Source organism: Protopterus annectens, chromosome 2.part0, assembly GCF_019279795.1.
Source record: "Protopterus annectens isolate FY-2018-M chromosome 2.part0, PAN1.0, whole genome shotgun sequence".
Lineage (NCBI taxonomy): Eukaryota > Metazoa > Chordata > Ceratodontiformes > Protopteridae > Protopterus > Protopterus annectens.
In genome coordinates, this window is record NC_056728.1 from 753,311,546 (window position 1) to 753,331,858 (window position 20,313).

General features: G+C 42.2%; 1 protein-coding gene across 1 annotated transcript in view; it reads right to left on the minus strand.

Moving 5' to 3' along the window:
* Nucleotides 1-256: 256 nt before the first annotated feature.
* Nucleotides 257-20,313, minus strand: part of LOC122793226 (polypyrimidine tract-binding protein 3-like) — a gene marked incomplete in the record, with an annotated part of 1,714,658 nt that continues 1,694,601 nt past the window's right edge. Inside the window, 1 exon segment of the mRNA XM_044061073.1 lies at nucleotides 257-4,858. Within this exon segment, the coding sequence (XP_043917008.1) occupies nucleotides 4,726-4,858 (133 nt within the window).

A 20,313-nucleotide genomic window follows, 5' to 3' on the forward strand; every position in this document is an offset into this window, starting at 1 on the left:
TAGATGAAATGATTAACAAGCAAAAGCAAAAATAAATAAATAAATAAGTTTAGAATCACACGTAAAAAGACAAGGAAAATCCAAGGCAAAAGACAGACGCAGAAAATTTGGAGGAAGTACAGATGTAACAATATTTATTAAAGGCATGCTACACTAAAAGCTGTTAGGAAAGGTTTAAGTATAGATGCTTGAGTAATAATCAGTATACACAAATAAAGTGGAATACAGAAACTTGGAATTAACCATGCACTACACATTTAGAAAATATGCTTCTTTAATATTTTTCTTCTTATAACATTTTATCTCAACAGAAATGGAATCCTTTTTCTCTTGCTATGTCACAAACTGCTTTACAAATGAAAGCTGGTACTGTTGCTTATCAAAATATACAAGACAATTGATGTTTTATTAAAAAAACAGTTATACTTTTCTCTGTTCCCAATAACCTTTTGCCAGGTAAAAAATGTTGTTATAAATATTTACAGCATTTGTATGAACTAAAATGAATATTCTTACAACTGAAAAACAGGGAACTTCAAGACAAGACCAAGTAAAGCAATATAAAATGTCCCACAGCCATTATACAGCACTGTAAAAAGGCTGATTAAACTTTTGTTTCACCTGGTAACTAATTCACATTAAAATAAAGTCCCAAAATAAATCAACGGGACTGTACATCAAAGTGTGCTCCTTCCTGAAAAAAAAAAATCAAATTACATGTAAAGCCCATAAACAAAGACTTTGTGGAAATGAAATTTTATATTATGCATTGCTGCCACAAGCTTATAATGAATGCAATATTGAAAGGTCTTTACATATCTAATGAAATAAGAGTTTACTGAAGCAGCAGTTGTCATGTTTTAGAAAACCAGTAATGGCTACAAGTACTAAGTGGCAAGGACAGCTTGAACAAAGTAAAATGGATGATAAGTTAGAGTTGGCTGTAACTGCTAACAGGGGTAAAGCCAGTAATTTTCCTGGATTATGGACAGCAAGCACCTAGTAAACCTTACTCCCCATTTCCCAACCTAGTTACTAACCTTCAGAGATGACTTACTACAGCCATGACTGTTTAATCCAAAGAATAAAGAGGAAATTCAACACAAATTCTAAATGCAATCTCCAAATGTCAACATTTATCAGCTCACTGTCATATCAATACATCAGAAGTGATAATAGTCAACCTCTTTAAATTAGAAGCACAAAAAGCACACTTCTTCAAAACATTTTAAATAACCCTTGTTAATCACGAAAATTAATTAAATGTATGAGCAGATGTTAGGGCTAACTTGTTATTTGACTCTGAGCACTACAGTACTGAATATTAGACAGGTGAAGGTAAAGGGACAACTGAAGTTAAGCTAATAATAATTAAAATATGAGCATGTAAGCATCTTCAATGGGCTGGGGTCAAACGGAAGTAAATTGAAAGTCAGCAGCTGCACGCCAGATCAAGGCAAACAGAAAATAACTTACAATTAAGACTACTGAAGGCACATAAACTTTGGTCCGGTTTTGGTTTTCACTTGGAAACCCTGTAAATAACTTTATTCATAAATAACTTTTTTGAAATATTTTTTTAAAGATGCTTTTAAGAATTCTCTCAGACAAGATTGAGAAACAGTCTTGTATACAGTAGAGTCAGGAAAAAAAAAAAAAAGCTTGAGCTGAAATTTGCTAAAACCTGTGCGACCTGAAATATCTGTTTCAGTCTGCGCAACAGTAAGAACATTCTCAGTCTGGCAGTTTATTCCTATTGACATTAGACAAAGATAAAGGCAAACAGAAACTGGCTCCAAGTGCAGTCAATGGCCCTTAATGACATACCATTTTGCGAAAGAGACTTTTACAAGTGAGTGCACTGTAAGCAGAGCCAAGAATTTTCCAAAATGTGACAGTCTTAAAATACACAATCTCTTAAAAAATCATTAGGAATAATTCACACTACAGAAAAGTCCCAAAAATATTATAAGATTTATACAGGAAAGATGCTGCTTAATGTCTTACAAACCCAAAACACACAAATGGGAAATTTCAGCAATGACTGATTCTTGGGGCAACAGACTGTAGGCCTCAACAAAACAGGGCCCAATGTCAAATAATCATGAGAGCTATACATCCCATCAGTGAGAAAAAGTCACTTTTAATGACTCTGGTGTTCACATACTACAATGAAGACTAAGATTTCATTTTTCACTCTTCTTGAAGTGTTTAACATACTCAAGAATAATCTAAAAAAACACATACCCTAATCCTTAACATTGTTAAACTGCATAATCCTACAGTTTTGCTCTTCCTCAGATATGTATATACTTATCAGCATTTTCAACATCCCTTTCCTCAAAATCATCAGCACCTACAGAATTCTGAATGCATCACTGCAGCAAAAAAGTGAAGAGATCATGTTTCAATGCATACTGAGAGCCAAAAACTACCTGCTTTAATTTAAATATCACAAGCCTGCAAGTATGACTAATTCAGGAATTATAAAGGAAAAAATGCACATATTCTATATCTGCAGATGTTTGGTAACCAATACAATATAAGACTAACCAGATGCAGTCAAATTCAGATTCTCTGTACTTAATCAGCTTTGTGCAAAGTTACAGTAAAAAGGACATGGGGAAGATAAGCCAACTCTAAAGAAGTTCAGATCATTGCAATTCCCGCAAATGCAAAAGGATCAGTAAGGCAGGGGCAGTAATCTATTTCCTCCAAGCTCCACGCAAGATACAGATGTCTACTGTACACAGTTCTGATATGAAATAAAACATTACTTATCAGAATACAATACATCTAGGAAATGCTGATGGAGTAGCACCACTGCAGGATCTCAAAATAATAAACATTTTTGCCCAGGAGAAAAAAATTACTGAAAGGGCAAGTATTAGCAATGACAATGACCAAGTCATGCTGTTAACTGCTAAAATTGGAAAAGTAGATCAGAAGAAGCAAATCTGGCCTAACTTTAGGAGCTATTTTTTCTATCTCTCGGACAACCTGACAGTGGTCATATCAATGGTCTGGCTTTGATATACCAGCAAACAATGAATTACCAGTGTCAAACCAAAGTATCCTTGTTCACAGATGGGGGCAGTAAACAAATTAAACCTTCTATACATACCTTACTCTCCTACCCAACTAAGATCAGAATACTTAAAAGTATAAATACAGAATATTATGGAATGATAGGGTACAGCACTGCAACCAGACATGCTCTCTCAAAATAGGTGACTTAAGCCAGCTAGCCAAAATTTAATTCTCACCACAACTGAAATGCAGCAACGAAGACACTACACTGCACATCAGAAGTATAAATTCCTAAAACAGTCTCTGCCACTGTTGGAAGAGGCCTGTATGGACACCAGCATTGCTGACCATCTTCTCAGGGCCCCAAAAATGCAGCTTCAATTCTCCATTGAAACTAATTAAAAGAAATACACATGAAAACATTTAAAACCGTATACAACAGGAAAAAAAGTTTCACCAACCCCACAATAAAGGACATGAAACATCTTACATAAAACCTCTAGTCTATCATTTGATTATAAGTATATAATAAGGCACATAAGAAATTAAGTAAATACATAGTAAATATGACTTTCATGAAAACAGATTATAGTGGTACACTGACCCCTTGAGGTTTAAGATTTGCTCTTTTAAAAAAGTATACATTACCAAAAATAAGCAACTTTTTAAAAATTCCATCAAACCTTTAAGATATAGACCTGAATATTTTTTTAAGACTACAAACACATATTAGAAAAGAATTCCTTCAACAGATGAAACATACAAATTGAAATGGGACTGCATTCCTTTCAATCTACTTTAAATCACCACTTACACAACATGCTTCATAATGAGAAATTTGTATTAAAATGCTAAAGCCTCAACAAATATCTAAAAGCACCCATAATTCTGAATTTTACAGCCACTTTATAACTTACGATGAAAATTTAACTGCTGTTCTGCTATACTCCATTTCACTTGAATGGTTTTAACAAGAATGATGACGTTCAATTTTGTCTTCAGTAAAATGTTTAAAACAGATGTGTTATTGTAGGTGCAGAAGAGTGTTAGCTTAAACTACAGCTACACAACATAGTTAAAGACCATTGTGACAGTTTAATAGCTTTGGATATAGCTGTGACAAAGTTAAAGTTATAGTGCCACATAATGACCTGCCTCGAAGCATCAGTGTAGTAAACACTAAGAGCTTTACACCAAAAAGTTTTTATTGCAACACAGATTTTGTTGCTACAAAGCAACCCACCCCCTGCAAAAAAAGTTAATTGTGTTGTTTCCGAATACTCTTCTAGTAGTCTGCTTCAAGTGTTCCATGATGGTGATAATTACAGAACCTTCATCACTACTGCTCGTCAGTGTTCATTACTTAGAACAATGTTGTGTAAGGATGATTTACAAACAGAAAATTTAAAGGATGCAATCACTTCAAAATAAACTTTAGTTATGGTAGTTTCGCTCAGTCTTCACACAATGAAAACTACAGTAAATCACTAAAGGTGTGCTCTTAGTAAGGGAATGTCAAAAAAAAAGAGACTGGAATATGGTCAAAAATTATCCCACCCCCAATAAAATATAATCCCAATGTTCATGTTGTGCATTGGAATCTGCATATTTCTAAAAGGCAGAATTAATCAAAGCTGTTTTACTTTCTAAAGATTTTTGTGAAATTGTGGTCCAGCCTTAAAAGTTGACATGAAGTTAGATTGTAGATTTGGAGAAAGAGACTCTGAGGTGGTGGTTTTCTCCAAGGTCATGATTGTGAAGCTCAATCAGGGCTTGGATTGCTTCTTCCACACAGCCTAGCTGGATGAGTGCCATCTTACGATCTTTCCTAAAATTAAGAGGATGAAGACTTAATTCACCTTTTATCAACAGACACACGAGACAGATTCTTAGACGCATACATCATTTGACACGCTTCAAACTTTAAATGATTAATCTTATGAGAACTATTCACCTAATAATTTTATTTTGAAGACTTAAGCTAATATCAAATGGACAGAAGTAACAGAAAGCAGCAATAACTTTGCATGATCCAAAACAGAAAATACTTTCCAACTACAGTGCTCATCACTACACATTACAAAAGTGCGTTAAACTTCACGCATGCATGTGTATGGGATATAGCAACTCATCATGTACGAATTCCACAAATGTGAATCAGTGAAATGGTGATTTCACTCACTCTACTGCTGAGAAGTACACTCTTTCAAAATATAAGGCTTCCAGGTTTTCTACTATTCACAGAAAGCAGCAACTCACAGTCCCCTGTTTTCACAGTTTTAAGTTTCATAAATTAAAACTTGACACCTGTGACAGAAGGATATCTATTACACAGGGTGTCTAGCTCATCTACATATAGATATGAATATATATGGGTCTACTTTGACCCATCAAAATTACTGTTCACCTAACTGCAATTTTGCAACTCCGTTTTCACAAAAGTGCATTTATTCGAAAATTCACTTTCGCAAAACCCACCTCACCAAAACAAAGTAAAAACAAATAAACAAAATACATGTCTGGGGGGGGGTGCAAGCCCCCCTGCACCCCCCCACACCCCGCTACTTATATATTCCAACTCTGAGATCACACTACAGTGGAGAAAAGGGAATATTCTCTTATCCTCACTGTACCGAGATCTACAACAAGCTCCCCTCCCAGACACCACGAAAAAACACCGTACCTGCACTACCACAGGATCGCAGAACCGGCGACCTTTCTTCAATGAACTGATTTTTGCAAAAGTACACTTTCGAATAAATGCACTTTTGCGAAAACTGAGTCGCAAAATTGCAGTTCAGTGAACTGTAATTTCAATGGGTCAAAGTAGACCCATGTATTTATATGCAGTTAAAATATCAACGGAAAAGGTTACCAAAAAAAAAAAAAATCAAAACACAAACTCCCCAGACGTAAAAACACCAAAATAACCCATATTCCACAACGTACTGAAAGGGACCAGCTACCATTATGCTAGAAAAGCTCATTTCAGTGCTTCACTGAATAGTCATGGTACCAATGTTTTCAGAGGCTTTTTGGTGCATCCAGGTTAATCCACTGTTAGATAAAAAAAAGTTATATCCTTATCATAATGTTCCATCTGTGTTGTCGATCTTCATTCATTCTTGAGGAACGGGACTCTGTTCTGATCCCTCGGAACTGGTTCAGCTGCTATACAGCTCGGGCCAGCAAAAAACTCTTGAGCTAAGGCTCTACCCACAATGCTCCTCTCTCTATTACCTCAGATCAAGTTTGCAGTCTAAGTATAGCAAAAAGACAGAAGCCCTTGTCTAAGGTAGAACCCTACAAACCTGCCAGGACAAAGATCCGATCCTCCAGAAGACCTTTGGGGGGGGGGGCAAGAGAGTGGGGTGTCAAGAATGAATGAGGATCGACAACACAGATGGAACACTATGCTAAGGACATAACTTCTTTGACTGATGTTGTCAATCTTCATTCATTCTTGACAAACAGGACAGAGTCCCCAGCTACTTTAGATCCTTGGGTGACCCTAAGGAAGGATATTCTTAAGTACCATACAGTCAAAGGATGCTCTTCCCCTGGAGACCACATCTAATTTGTAATGAGTAATAAAGATATGAGAAGTTGCACATGTTGCAGCTGCACACATTTCTTCCATGGAGGCCTTGGAATGAAAGACAGCTGAAGTAGATACAGCTCTAGTGGAATGCGCTCTGACCAGAGCAGGTAATGAGTTTATTCTGACTGTAGACAAAGGTAACACAATCCCTAAGCCATCTTGATAAGGTAACCTTGGAGATCGGTTTACCGAACATGGGTCCTGAAAAGATATAATTGGTCTGATTTTCTAGATAGTTTTGTTCTGTCCAGGTAGAAATGTAACTGTCTGTGGACGTCCAGCAGATGCAAACAGGATTCACCTTTATTTGAAAATTTTGGAAAGACAATGGGCGAGTCTACAGACTGGTTTACATTAGATTCTGATACCACTTTGGGGAAAAAAGATTGATTGGTTCTTAGCAATGCTCTCTCCTTGTGAAAAATGATATAAAAAGAAGCTATGTCTTACCATAACGTTCCATCTGTGTTGTAGATCTTTATTCATTCATTACTATTAGGACTTAGGTTCTGTCCTCAGAACAGACACGGACACTACCAAGCTCTCGCCAGCCAAACACTGTCAGCTAAGACCTACCCACAATGCCCCTCTCACAGTCTCTTTAGATCGAGTTTGCTTGCCCCTATAGTATAGAAGTAATAAAAGAGACAGTAGGAGGCTCTATCTGAGCAAATACCTTAACTAAGGAAATCCTAAAGTTCACCAGACCAGGCAGGTGGAAGAAGGGCAGGAAGTTGGGAGGGTGGCCTAATGGTTAAGATGTTTGCCTTACAAACACAAGGTACAGGGTTTGAATCTCACAGGGGATAATTGGTTAGGCTTAAAATGGCTCGCAAGGGCAGTTAATCTAGTACTAACCTATGAAGTAAAGAATAAATAAAGACCTACAACACAGATAGAATGTTATGGTAAGACATAACTTCTTTATCTGATGTTGTAAATCTTTATTCATTCCCCAGCTACTTGAGTCCTGGCTGGCCCTACGGAAGGACATTCCTAAGCATTATAGAACCAAAAGATACTCGCCCCCTGGAGGCCAAATCCAATTTTTAATGAGTGATAAAGGTATGAGGTCTTGCCCAAGTGGATGCTGCACAGATATCATTCATAGAGGCTCTGGAGTGAAAAGCTACTGAAGTAGCCATAGATCTAGTCGAATAAGCCTTTATTCTGGAAGGCAAAGACACTTTGTTCTGATAGCAGATAAATTTAATGGCGTTTCTAAGCCAAGAAGATGAGATTATTTTGGAGACAGGCCTACCCAATCTGGGTCCTGCAAAGGTCACAAACAATTGATCCGTTTTTCTGAAAGATTTAGTTCTGTCCAAGTAGAAACGAAGTTGCCTCTGAACATTGAGGGTATGCAAAAGATATTCCCCTCTATTTGAATGGTAAGGGAAGAAGACCAGCAGGTTAATAGATTGGTTAACTGAAAACCCAGAAATGACCTTGGGCAAGAATGAAGGGTCAGCACCTAGGGACACTCTTTCCCTATGAAAAATCAAGTAAGGTCTCTTGACACTCAAGGCCTGTAACTCAGATACTCTTCTTGCTGAGGTAAGGGCAACTAGAAGTAGAGTCTTCAAAGAAAAACATTTCCTATCACATGAATTTGACGGTTCGAAATGAGAGCTTGTTAATGAACTGAAGCATCGATGTTAAGTCCCAAGGCTCTATGAGGAGCTTGACAGGAGGTTTAATATGTAATGCTCCTTTCAAGAAGGTTTTGCACAGTCGGTGTGACATAATAGAAGAATTATCAAATCCATTGTGAAAATTTGCGATAGCCGCTAAGTGCACAATAATTGTCGAAGCTGAAGCTTATGCATGTAATAGGGTAGTCAGATATTGTAGGATCTTCTGAATAGGCATGGAGAAGGGTCTATGTCATGATCTTTGGCCCATGTACAGAACCTAGTCCACTTACTAGAACAAATTTTCCTGATGGAAGGTTTGTGTGAAGCCAGAAGAATCTTACAGACATAAGATGAAATATCAGGTAGCCTGGCAATCACCGGAAGTGGAGAAACCAAGCTGTGAGCTTGAGGCTGTGGAGATTGGGGTGAATCAGTCCCTGAGGGTGAGACAGCAGACTCTGGGATTGATCCAGGATCCATAGGCTGGGAATAAGATGAGGCCATAAGAAAGGGAACCAGACTTGACGGGGCCAATAAGGGGTATTGAGGATCACTTTGTTTCTCAACCTTTGTGCTTTCTGGAGGAATTTTGGGATGAGGTGAAAGGCATACAGCAGACCTGGGGGGCCAATCTTGCATCAGAGCATCCCTCGGTGACTCCACATGAGGGGGGATCAGGGCAAAGTGGCTTCTGCATTTGTTGTTTAGAGGGGAAGCAAACAGGTCGCAGCAAGGCCTGCCCCAGTGGTGGAAGGTCTGATATTATAGGACTGAGGGACCACTCATGAGGCATCAGGATGTTTCTGCTCAGGCTGTCTGCAATAAGGTTGGAACTCCTGGGAATGTGCAGTGCTATAAGAAAGCATTTGGAAGCCATCACCCAGTGCCAAATTCTCATGGCATCCTGACACGGGGGGGTAAGAGCTGGTTCTGCCTTGTTTGTTGATATATCAGCCAACTGACATGGTGTCTGATTGTATTGCAATGGTCCCAGAAGGAAGGGATATGTGGAACGCTTGCAACCCCAAGAGAACTGCCCTCAATTCCAGGACATTTATGTGCAAATTGGCCTCCATGGGGGGACCAGGTGCCTTGGACGGTCTTTCCTTGGAAATGCCACCCCCCCCAGCAGGGAAGCGTCTGTGGTCACCGTGGCAATGGGCTGGGGAAGGCAGAACGGTCGACACGAAAGATTTGATTCTGGCTTCATCCACCAAAGCATTTCTTTCTTGCAAAGATTTGTAAGGCGTATCACGTGGTCGAGTGGATGGGTTGAGATTGACCACTGTGATGGAAGGAGCCACTGTACTAGTCTCATGTACAACCTCGCCAGTGGAACTAAGGTAATGGTTGCTGCCATAGATCCCAACAGCTGTAGTACAAGGCGTGCTGGTAAAGTCTGTTGGACGAGGACATGAATCTGACTTCTTATTCAATTCTCTTTCAATGGTATCAACTCTCACTCACCCACATACTAGTAAACCATCCACTAAATGTCCCATCCCTCCAGAATCTACTCCAACCCTATCGCACCACCAGACCACTAAGATCCAGCAACAAAAATCACTTGCAAATCACTAGAGCCAATAACTCTGCTGGTGAAGCACTATTCTATTGCGCCATAGCCAAATTATGGAACTCCCTTCCCATCCACAATTACCTTCCACACCATCATGTACCCACTTCAAAACTTTACTAAAAGCACACCTGAAAACATGCTGGCTATGCCCTTGCAAATCCCACTCTAATATCACCCACCCCATCCAACCACTATCTTTCTTTCCACCCCACTAACTACCTTGATTATAGCAAGCTCGGATGCTCATAAGCGTACTTATTACACAGCAGGAACTTCTTATTGTAAAAAGAAGTTATGTCCTTACCATAACATTCCATGTGGAGTGTTCATCTCGCCTTTGTTCTTACACATGGGTTCGGAGCCGAGTCGGCCACATTGCAAAGCTCTGCATCTCAGAGAAGCTCGAGACCAGACTATATCCCACAATCCTCCCAGCCATTACTCAGATCTAGTTTGCAAACAAACCAGACCGATAAACCAATACCTCAGGTGCAAGAACTACACACTCTCTCAGACATCCAGAGACACTCTCTCACCATAGCAAAATAACTAAGGGTAGTAGCATATACCCCATGAGACACAGAACCATACAAAAGGGTTAAGACATTTCAATCAGAGTCTAGTCCTACCCGTTCTTCCAAAACACGTGGGGGGGGGGGGAGAATGTAAGAACAAAGGCGAGATGAACACTCCACATGGAACGTTATGGTAAGGACATAACTTCTTTATGTGAGAGTGTTCAATCTCGCCGTTTGTTCTTACACACGGGTAGCTTCCATAGCTCCGTCACCCCGAGTGACTCATGGAAGAACGTCCCTAAGCACAGTGGAACCAAAAGATGTCCGGTCTTTGGAGGCTTTGTCAACTATAATGAGTGATGAAAGTATGTGGCTTAGACCACGTGGCTGCTGCACAAATCGTGTCCAAAGGCAAACGAGCTGCATGAGCCAAGGAAGTGGAAACGGATCTGGTAGAATGGGCCTTACGTTTGGTAGGTAAGGACTGATTCGACTTAGAGTATACAAAGGCTATACAATCAGCAAGCCATTTAGATAATGTACGTTTTGTAATTGCCATGCCCTTTTTATTGTCTGCAAACACGACAAAGAGCTGATCTGTCTTCCTGTAACTTTTAGTCCTATCCAAATAAAATCTTAACTGCCTGTGAACATCCAACTTGTGCAGCACATACTCCAACTTGTTAGTATGGCTCTTGAAGAAGGTAGGGAGTTCTATGGATTGGTTAATATTTGTGATGGAACATACCTTTGGAAGGAAAGATGGATTTGTACGCAAAGAGACTCTATCTGGGTGGAAAATCAAGTAAGGTGGTCTGACTGATAATGCTTGCAGCTCTGATACTCTTCGAGCTGAAGTAACAGCTACGAGAAAAAGTGTCTTCCACGATAAGAACTTTAGGAGGCAGGACGAAGCAGGTTCGAAGGGTGGCAACATGAGTTGTGACAGTAACAAATTTAAACTCCATGGAAAGAAAGGCTTCCTGACGGGCGGCCGAAGATGGAAGGTTCCTTTCATAAAAGCCTTACAAAGTCTGTGAGACATAATGGGAGAACCATCCTCACCAATATGGAAGTTCGATATGGCCGCCAACTGAACTCTTAGTGTGGAAGTAGAGGCTCCTTTGTAAAAGAGGATAGATAAAAATTCCAATACTTTATGTAAAGGAGCTACCAGGGGGTCTAAGTGTTCGCTATACGCCCAGTATACAAAGCGTTTCCATTTACTCCTGTAGAGTTTTGTAGTGGAAGCTTTATGAGAGGCAACCAGAATGTGTTGAACTGCCGGAGAAAGTAGATCAGACCTGGTTGGCAGGGAAGCGGAGGTTCCTCTGTTTGAAGGGCTCGAAGAAAGGGGAACCATATCTGCAGAGGCCAGAATGGGGCTATGAGTATTATTGTCCTTTCCAGGTTCCTGGCTTTCTGTAGAAATCTGGGAATCAAGGGGGTAGGTGGGAATGCATATAGGAGACCCGGGGGCCAATCGTGTATCAGTGCGTCCCTGGGGACATCCCACGGAGGGGGTAGAAGGGCAAAGTAGCTTCTGCATTTTGCATTCAACGGGGAAGCAAATAGATCGCAGCAAGGCTGGCCCCATCTGCGGAAGATCTTTTCCGCTATCTGTGGATTGAGGGGACCACTCGTAAGGTAACAGGATGGCTCTGCTCAACCTGTCCGCAATGACGTTGGATGACCCCGGGATGTGTGTTGCTATCAGAAAGCGACCCGTGGACTCTGCCCATTGCCAAATATTCATGGCCTCTCTGCACAACGGGTAAGACCTGGTTCCCCCCTTGCTTGTTTATGTACCAGACCACAGACATGTTTTCCGTCTGAACTGCCACTGTTCCTAGAGGTAAGAGGGCTTGGAAGTGTTGCAACACCAGGAACACCGCTCTCAGCTCCAGAACATTTATGTGCAGGCTGTACTCCATGTTGGACCATTCCCCTTGGACTGTTCTTCCCTGAAATAGACCCCCCACCCTATCAGAGAGGCGTCCATGGTTATTGTGGCCATCGGACTGGGTAGAACAAACGGACGACCCATAGTGAGATCCTGACTGTACACCCACCATGAGAGGTCTCGTTTGCAAGAGTCTGTTATCAGAATCTCGTGCGCTAGGGTTAACTGCTGGAACGACCACTGCGTGAAAAGCAGCCATTGGAGGATCCTCATGTGTAATCTTCCCATAGGAACTGCGATCAGGGACGCTGCCATTAGTCCCAAAACTTTCAACACCAGTTTGGCCAGGGCTTTCTTGCTCTGTAGTAGAAGAACCACCTGTTGTTTGAGGGTTGACGCCCTTATTGGAGGGAGCTTTACCAGTGTTAATCGTGTATCTAGGTCTGCTCCGATGAATGAAATATGCTGCGAGGGCGATGAGACAGACTTTTCGAAGTTTATCGAAATCCCTAGGTGGGAACAAAGGTAGACTGTGTAGTCTCTGACTTCTATGAGGCGATGCTCGGTGGTGGTGGTGAGGAGCCAGTCGTCCAGGGAAACACCTGGAATCCTTGTCGTCTCGTGAGACGCAACTACTGCCATGCATTTTGTGAATACCCTGGGGGCTGAGGTGAGTCCAAAGGGCAGAGCTCGAAACTGAAAGTGACTGGCTCCCAGCCGGAAGCGCAGGTGATCTCTGGACGGTCTGGCCATTTTGATGTGGTAGTATGCGTCCTTGAGATCTATCGAGCAGATCCAATCGTCCTTCTGTAAAAATGGAAGGATCGATTGAAGCGTGACCATCCGGAACTTTTCCTTCTTCACGAAGGTGTTGAGATTGTGAGATCTAAAATCGGTCTCCAGTCCCCTGTCTTTTTTGGAACTAAAAAGAACCTTGAGTAAGTTCCGGATCCTCTTTGGTCCTCCGGGACTGGTTGGATGACTGTTTTTGAGCAGCTTTGAAATTTCTACTGCTGCTGGGCTTCGCAGACTGGGTGGCACATCTGGAAACCTTCTTTGTTGAGGTGGAGTTGATATGATGGGGATTTTGTATCCTCTGGTTATAATGCTTTTTACCCAGGAATCCGAGGTAATATTTAGCCAGGCCTGTGGGTATAAAGCCAAGCGACCCCCGACTGCCTCCAGAGCAGGACAGCCGGGCCTCCATTCAGGAGTGCTGGAAAGGCTTCCCAGGGACGGTATCCCTGTCGCCTTGGTTATGCGGACCCCCCTCTGCCGCCAGGGCGGCGTCTTCCATTTCTACCCCCCCCCCGCCTCTGGAGGGGGCATCACTCTGTGTGGCTTGGAAAGATCCCTGAGTCTTATGGAACCACATTTTCCTGCCTCGTTGCCCTTTGGGGTACGGTCTAGTTGGAGCGGAAAAACGGACCCCGACAGCAGACAGGGTCTTTCCCTCTTGCTCACACCGAGTCAGAATCTCCTTCACCTTGGGCCCGAAGAGTGTGGCACCATCAAAGGGGACATTAGCAAAGGAAGACTTGAAGGCTTCCGCAAATTAGCACAGCCCCATCCAGGATTGTCTTCGTAGAGCAATCGCTGAAGCTGCAGCTCTACTCGATCCTTCGGCCGCATACGAGATGAGCCTCATGGATGAGTTTACTATGGAGGTAAGGGTGTTAAGTTGTGCTGTTACCTTATCTGAAACAGCAGCATCTGTGTTACCCTGGAGGGTATCTGTCAGCTCCTTGATGAGATCCCTCTGCAGACGTGTGAAATGTGTCAAATAGTTTAGTGAACGCATGGAAAAAGTCGCTGAACTAAAAACGCGCTTCCTGTATCTGTCCATAGTCCTAGAATCCTTATTAGGAGGATGAACAGATGAGGAATCAGACATCTCCTTTTTCGTGGCTGCCGCCGCCACCACCATAGCGTCGACCGGAACTCCCTTGGTGAGATAAGCCTTGTCCTGGGGGGCGGTGATAAATTTGTTTGGTTTTCGAGGAACTGGTTCCACTGTGTCAGGTGTCTCCCACGCCCTTCAAGCAATCAAATCCATTAATTCATCAAAGGGCGGAGTCACCCAGGAGGCAGAAGGTTGAGCCCCAAAAGCCTTCAGCAGCACCGACTCGTCCTCAGTGGGGGCTAGGGACTGCCAATCGCCACTCTGTTTTAAGATCTCCAGGATGTCCGCAAATGACACATCCTCAGAGGGAGATTCTGGGGACCCCTCTGCCTCATCCAAGTTGGTGTCAGATAAGAGATTCCTGCGGGGAGTCTATGTGCCTCTTGCACAACCTTTTCCTCGGGACCTCATCAGAGGGGGCTTCCGGTGAGGCCTCCAAGGAACAGGGGGAACCCTCTGGTGGTGGCTGAGGCAATGGGGCTCTACGCTTTGGATGGGTCGTGGGGGCAGAAACAGAAAGCGGCCCTTTAGGGGAAGGAGAAGACGCCTCTGATAAAGTGGTTGTCTGTGCAGACAATACCTTCCTCATAAGGTCAAAAGCCCCTGAATCCCGGGCCGAGGACTCCCCCGGTTCCGAAGAACACGGGGGCCGTGGGCTCCGACCCAGAGGACAGAGCCGAGCCAATCTGCGCCGAGGCCCCGAGAGGGAGAGTCGGCACCGAAAGGTGGGTACGACTCTCGGTCCCGGAACCGAGGAGAGACCGTCGGCTCTGCGACTCACCTACAGGTTCCGAGGGAGTCGAAGTCAATGGTGTCGATCGTGCAATGGACAGTTTCAGCACCGAGGGATCCACTATCATCAGCTCATCCTCTTCCGGCTCCGAAAACTGGATGGGTCTCGAAGGAGGACCTGTTGGAGACATGGGGAGGCCTTCTAGTTTCGACACCAATTGGGAGGAAACTGCAATCAACTTGGAAAGGGCCATATTTTCCATGAGTTTCTGCACTACACGATCCACATCCGTCTCAGATAACGGTCTGGAAGAACGGGTCGAAGGAGCCGACGATGGCACCGACCGAAGAATGGACGGCAGCAGCAGCTCCGACACTGGTTCCAAGATCTGGGGCTCAGTGAAAGATAAACGTTCGACGCTCGGCCCCGACGTCTGTGGAACCGGCGAACGAACCTTCAAAGATTAACTCGGAGCCAATGACACGGGCTCCGACATCTTCGACCCCTTCGAGGACTTAGAAGCCTGATCCGATTTGTCTAAAGCCTCCTGAAAGGCAGGCTTAAGCAACCCTCTATCTATAAGCTTCCTGCGTCTATCTGTCATGACCCTCCCACTAAAGGAATGACATATAGAGCAATCCTCTTGCAGGTGGAGAGGGCCAAGACAGTAAACGCAGGATGCTTGGTTGTCAGTGATAGACATTTTCTGCCCACACTGACATCTTTTAAAGCCGGATTTGGCTTTTTGGCTTTCTCCGACATGACTGGTAGAAGTAAAAGACACTCTACTAGGTTTAATTAACAAGAAAAAAAGTACAGTTTTGTACCTACCATAAATGTAGATGTTCGAAGATCCACATTGCTGCAGTCCTTACACTTGGGTAGTCCGCTGTCCTCGGTCGGCCCGAATATCAAAGTATAAGGCTGACGTCGGTCAAGGCGCATTAGACTGACATCAGGACGTCAGGGTACAAATGCGCATGACCGACGTCATATCCTCAGTCTTTTCTTGCCCCAGATGTCAGAAGACCCTAAAAAGAAAGGTCAAAACCAAAAGACAGCAAACAACCAACCAACCACCCTTGCACTAATAATATGTACAATATATACAATATACACAATATTTACAACCCAGCCCACACAACCGCCTCTAACTACAGAGGGGAAGGAGGGAGGATTGGACTGCAGCAATGTGGATCTTGAACATCTACATTTATGGTAGGTACAAAACTGTACTATGTTCTTCATCTCACATTGCTGCAGTCCTTACACTTGGGTAGAATCCCAAAGCAGAGGTAAGGGAGGATGGCAAAACTATAAAGAAGCAGGAGCTGCCAAAATGCCCTGTAAAATAGCAGTGGCAAAACCAGCCCTAGATTTAGAGTAAAGTGGAAGGTGGTAATGCTTAGAGAAAGTATGCACTGAACTCCAAGTAGCTGCCTCCAAAATATCTTTAGTTGCCACCCCCCTTAAAAAAGCTGTCGAAGTGGCAGTAGCCCTAGTGGAATGAGGCCTAATCCCAGCCGGAATCTCCTTGCCATGATGGGAATAACAGAAAGCAATGCAAAACCCAATCCACTTAGAAATAGTTTGTTTTGACACAGGCTTGCCCTGAGAACTCAAAGCAAAAGAAACAAATAACTGCTGAGACTGCCTGAACCCTTTAGTTCTGCTCAAATAATATCGCAACTGCCTGTGTACATCTAAAGTGTGCAAAATCTTTTCCCCTTTATTTTGGGGATTTGCATAAAAAGTAGGCAAATGAATAGTTTGGTTTAAAGCCACACTAGAAACCACTTTTGGCATAAAGGAAGGATTAGTGCAAAGATACCCTATCCTTATGGAAAATTAAGAAAGGCTCAACCGCCATAAGGGCCTGCAATTCAGAAACCCTTCTTGCAGAGGTAATGGCCAACAAAAAAGCAGTCTTCCATGATAAATATTTCAACTCGGTAGTAGCTGCAGGCTCAAAAGGTTGTAGAGTGAGTTTCTCCAACACAAAATTGAGATCCCAAGCAGGAGTAGGAGCTCTATGGGGTCTTATATTCTCTGCCCCTCTAAGAAATTGTTTGAACAAAGGATGAGAAAATAATGGTGGGTCACAATCATAGTGAGCCGAAATTGCTGCAGCATGAACCTTAATAGAAGAGAAGGACAAACCTTTGTCCAGTAACTCAGTAAGATATTGAAGAGCCACACTTAAATTAGGCTCAGAAACATCAAAATCCTTTGCTGCACTCCAAAATAAAAATCTCTTCCATTTATCTGCGTACACTTTCCTTGTACTAGGCCTTCTAGCTTCCAAAATAACATTCAAAACTTGTTGTGGAAGTTGAGACCCTCTATGGTTTAAAACAGAATATGCCAGGCTGTTAGGTGAAGAGAGTGAAGCTTGACATTGAGCAAATGACTGTCCTCCTGGGACAACAGGTGTGGAATCGAAGGCAAAGGCCATGGAGGCTCCCGTACCAGACTTCTCAGTAATGGGTACCAGTGCTGTCGAGGCCAATCTGGAGCTATTAAAATCATCTTTGGCTTGTCCTGTCTGACCTTTAGAGTTTTTTGCTGTATTAGGTGTATTTTATGACATTTTGTCCCAGTTTGAGGGTTATTTACGTATTATAATAGTGTACTTACATTGGCAACAAACAGTAGTAAATTGGGGGTCTTGTCGACCCCTAAACTTAGATTTTATACATGCTAGCTTATCTGGACAAGACTCACAAGAACTGTATTCTGTAAGCAATGACATCTATACGTCAATTGATGAGTTCATTACAAACCACATTATACCATTAGATTTTACACGAGTCGATGTTTAAATAAACATGATAGTGAAAGATAATTATGAACCGACTATTATAAATTTTTGTGCACTTTTAAAAAACATGTAAAGCTAAGGTAGATAGTTACATAAATATATAGTAGACAATACACATACATATAGTAACCAGTAGAAACTTAGGGGACTTGATTATTTCCAGGCTTTGATGAGCTATGTATATATAACTGAGGTACACTTGGATAACATCTATAGGATTTGTTTATGGCAGACAAGGATTGTGGAAAATTATTTTACACTTATTTGCCATGCAAACTGTAGTAGATAGTCAAATGCTTTACGAGAAAAAAGTTTAAAATTGTAGGGCAGGATAAACAATAATTAATTAATGTTACAAACTTTAGTGTATCGTCAAAAATACTTAATGCATGGGAATCATTCATATAAAAACACTTTTCCATGCAATGGTATGTCTTTCAAACACAAACCAAAACATTCATTGACATGCTTTTTGATAGCTAGTTTCCATACTTTGAGCCACAGTAACCTAGTGCCATCTAGGTACAACACTTGGGCTACGGGGCTCCTGTGATTCAAAAAGTTGGGTTGCACTGTAATCAGTGAGGCGACAAGCAAGTTTGGCTAGTCGCTTGCATGTCACGGGAAGTAATGGGCTGGTACGCTTATAGGGCTGCCTTTCCCAGATGGGGTGACATATATATCATTTGTTTCCTGGACTTTATTATGGGAATGAGATTATCCACTTAGATAGTTACTACGCAGTGGTTGTAATAACAGCGTAGTAATTGATCAATCCCAGGAGCACGGAGAAGTCAGGTTGTTTGTGTATATATTTTTTCATGCCACATGAAGTTTGGTACTTATCTAGAAACTTTTAGACAGGAAATTATCTTTTAAGTGAGTTTTTACCTACAATGTTTCAAACGGGGTATTATTATGTATGGAACTTGTTTTTAAATACTAAAATTTTAACTGAGACTAAAGTGTCTAAAAGGTAGCTATGATATACATGCTTACAACTGTTGATTTACAACGACACTAGGTCTTAATATATGTAAGGTTTACTGGTTTTTGCGATTTCCAGAACTTTTGGAGTCTTTGTTAGAAAAACGGAACCTAACTATGTTTTAAAATTGATTTTAATAATTTAATTAATGACGTTGGCGCACTATTTTGTATATAATGATTATTATGACAGGAAGTATTTGTCTGATGAAGTTCCGGTAGTGACTGGGACGAAAAACACTGTTTGTGTTTGGTGTTTAACGGTACAAAGTGGAATTAAAGAGTGTTAACTTTTTACGGCTTACTCGTGGACTTTTTATCACATATACCCTGCTCTTCATCTACCTTCTTCAACGGTTGCCAGTTGGGTGTTCTTGGTTTGCTTGTTTTCATTTTGCTGCTGACCTTTAGAAGTACCTTTGGGAGGAGAGGCAGAGGTGGAAAGGCATACACATGAAGATTGCTCCAATTGAAAGAAAGAGCATCCACTTTCCAAGCTGTGGGATGAAACCTTTTCGTGCAAAACTTTGGCAGCTGGTGGTTTAGTGGAGAAGCGAACAGATCTATGTCTGGAGTTCCCCATGACACTGTCAATTTCTGAAATACATGAGGATCCAATTTCCACTCGTGGGGATCCATAATTCGTCTGCTCAACACATCTGCTAAGGAGTTCTGTGCTCCCGGCAGAAACCTTGCCTGAAGAATTAGCTGTAAACTGAGAGCAGTCTCCCACAAAATCATTGCTTGCCTGCATAGAGGATAAGAATGTGTTCCCCCTTGCTTGTTGATGTACCACATGACAGTTGTGTTGTCTGTTAGAATCAACACCTGCCCTGGAAGAAGTAAATCCTTGAAAGCTATTGATGCAAACTGGACTGCTAACATCTCCTTCAAGTTGATATGTAGATGTTGTAGTCTGGCAGGCCACTTGTCTTGTATCCACTTTCCATTTAGATGAGCTCCCCAAGCTTTGTCTGAGGCATCTGTCGTTAGAATCTGACTCGCCTCTGGCCGGGTCACAGAGAGTCCCTTGTTTAGGTGACATTCCTGAGCCCACCACAAAAATTCCTTTTGAATGCAAGGTATTTGAATGACAGTGTCCAGATCCTGGCAGTGCTGTGTCCATACGTTTTTGAGATACCATTGTAGCTTCCTCATATGCAGTTTGGCATTGGGAAGCACCAGAATACAAGATGCCATGAACCCCAAGGCTTGAAGGACTGTCCTTGCAGTCAGCCTGGACTGATGAGACAATTGATGAAAGTAAAGGGAAAGATTCTTTTGTTTGTCCGGGGTCAAAAAGGCCATCTGAGATGCTGTATTCAGTCTTACACCCAGAAAGCACATGTCCTGAGAGGGTACTAGACTGGACTTTATTTCGTTCACAGAATACCCCAGGCATCTTAGCACTGCTATCACATATTCCAAATGAAGAAGAAGCTCGTCCCTTTCTTGAGCCAGAATCAGGCAATCGTCCAAATAAGGATAGATCTGTATTCCTTTTAGCCTGAAGAAAGCTATCACTGGAGCCAGAACTTTCGTGAACACTCTGGGCAGTAGATAAGCCAAAGGGCAATGCAGAGAACTGATAATGAGAAGTC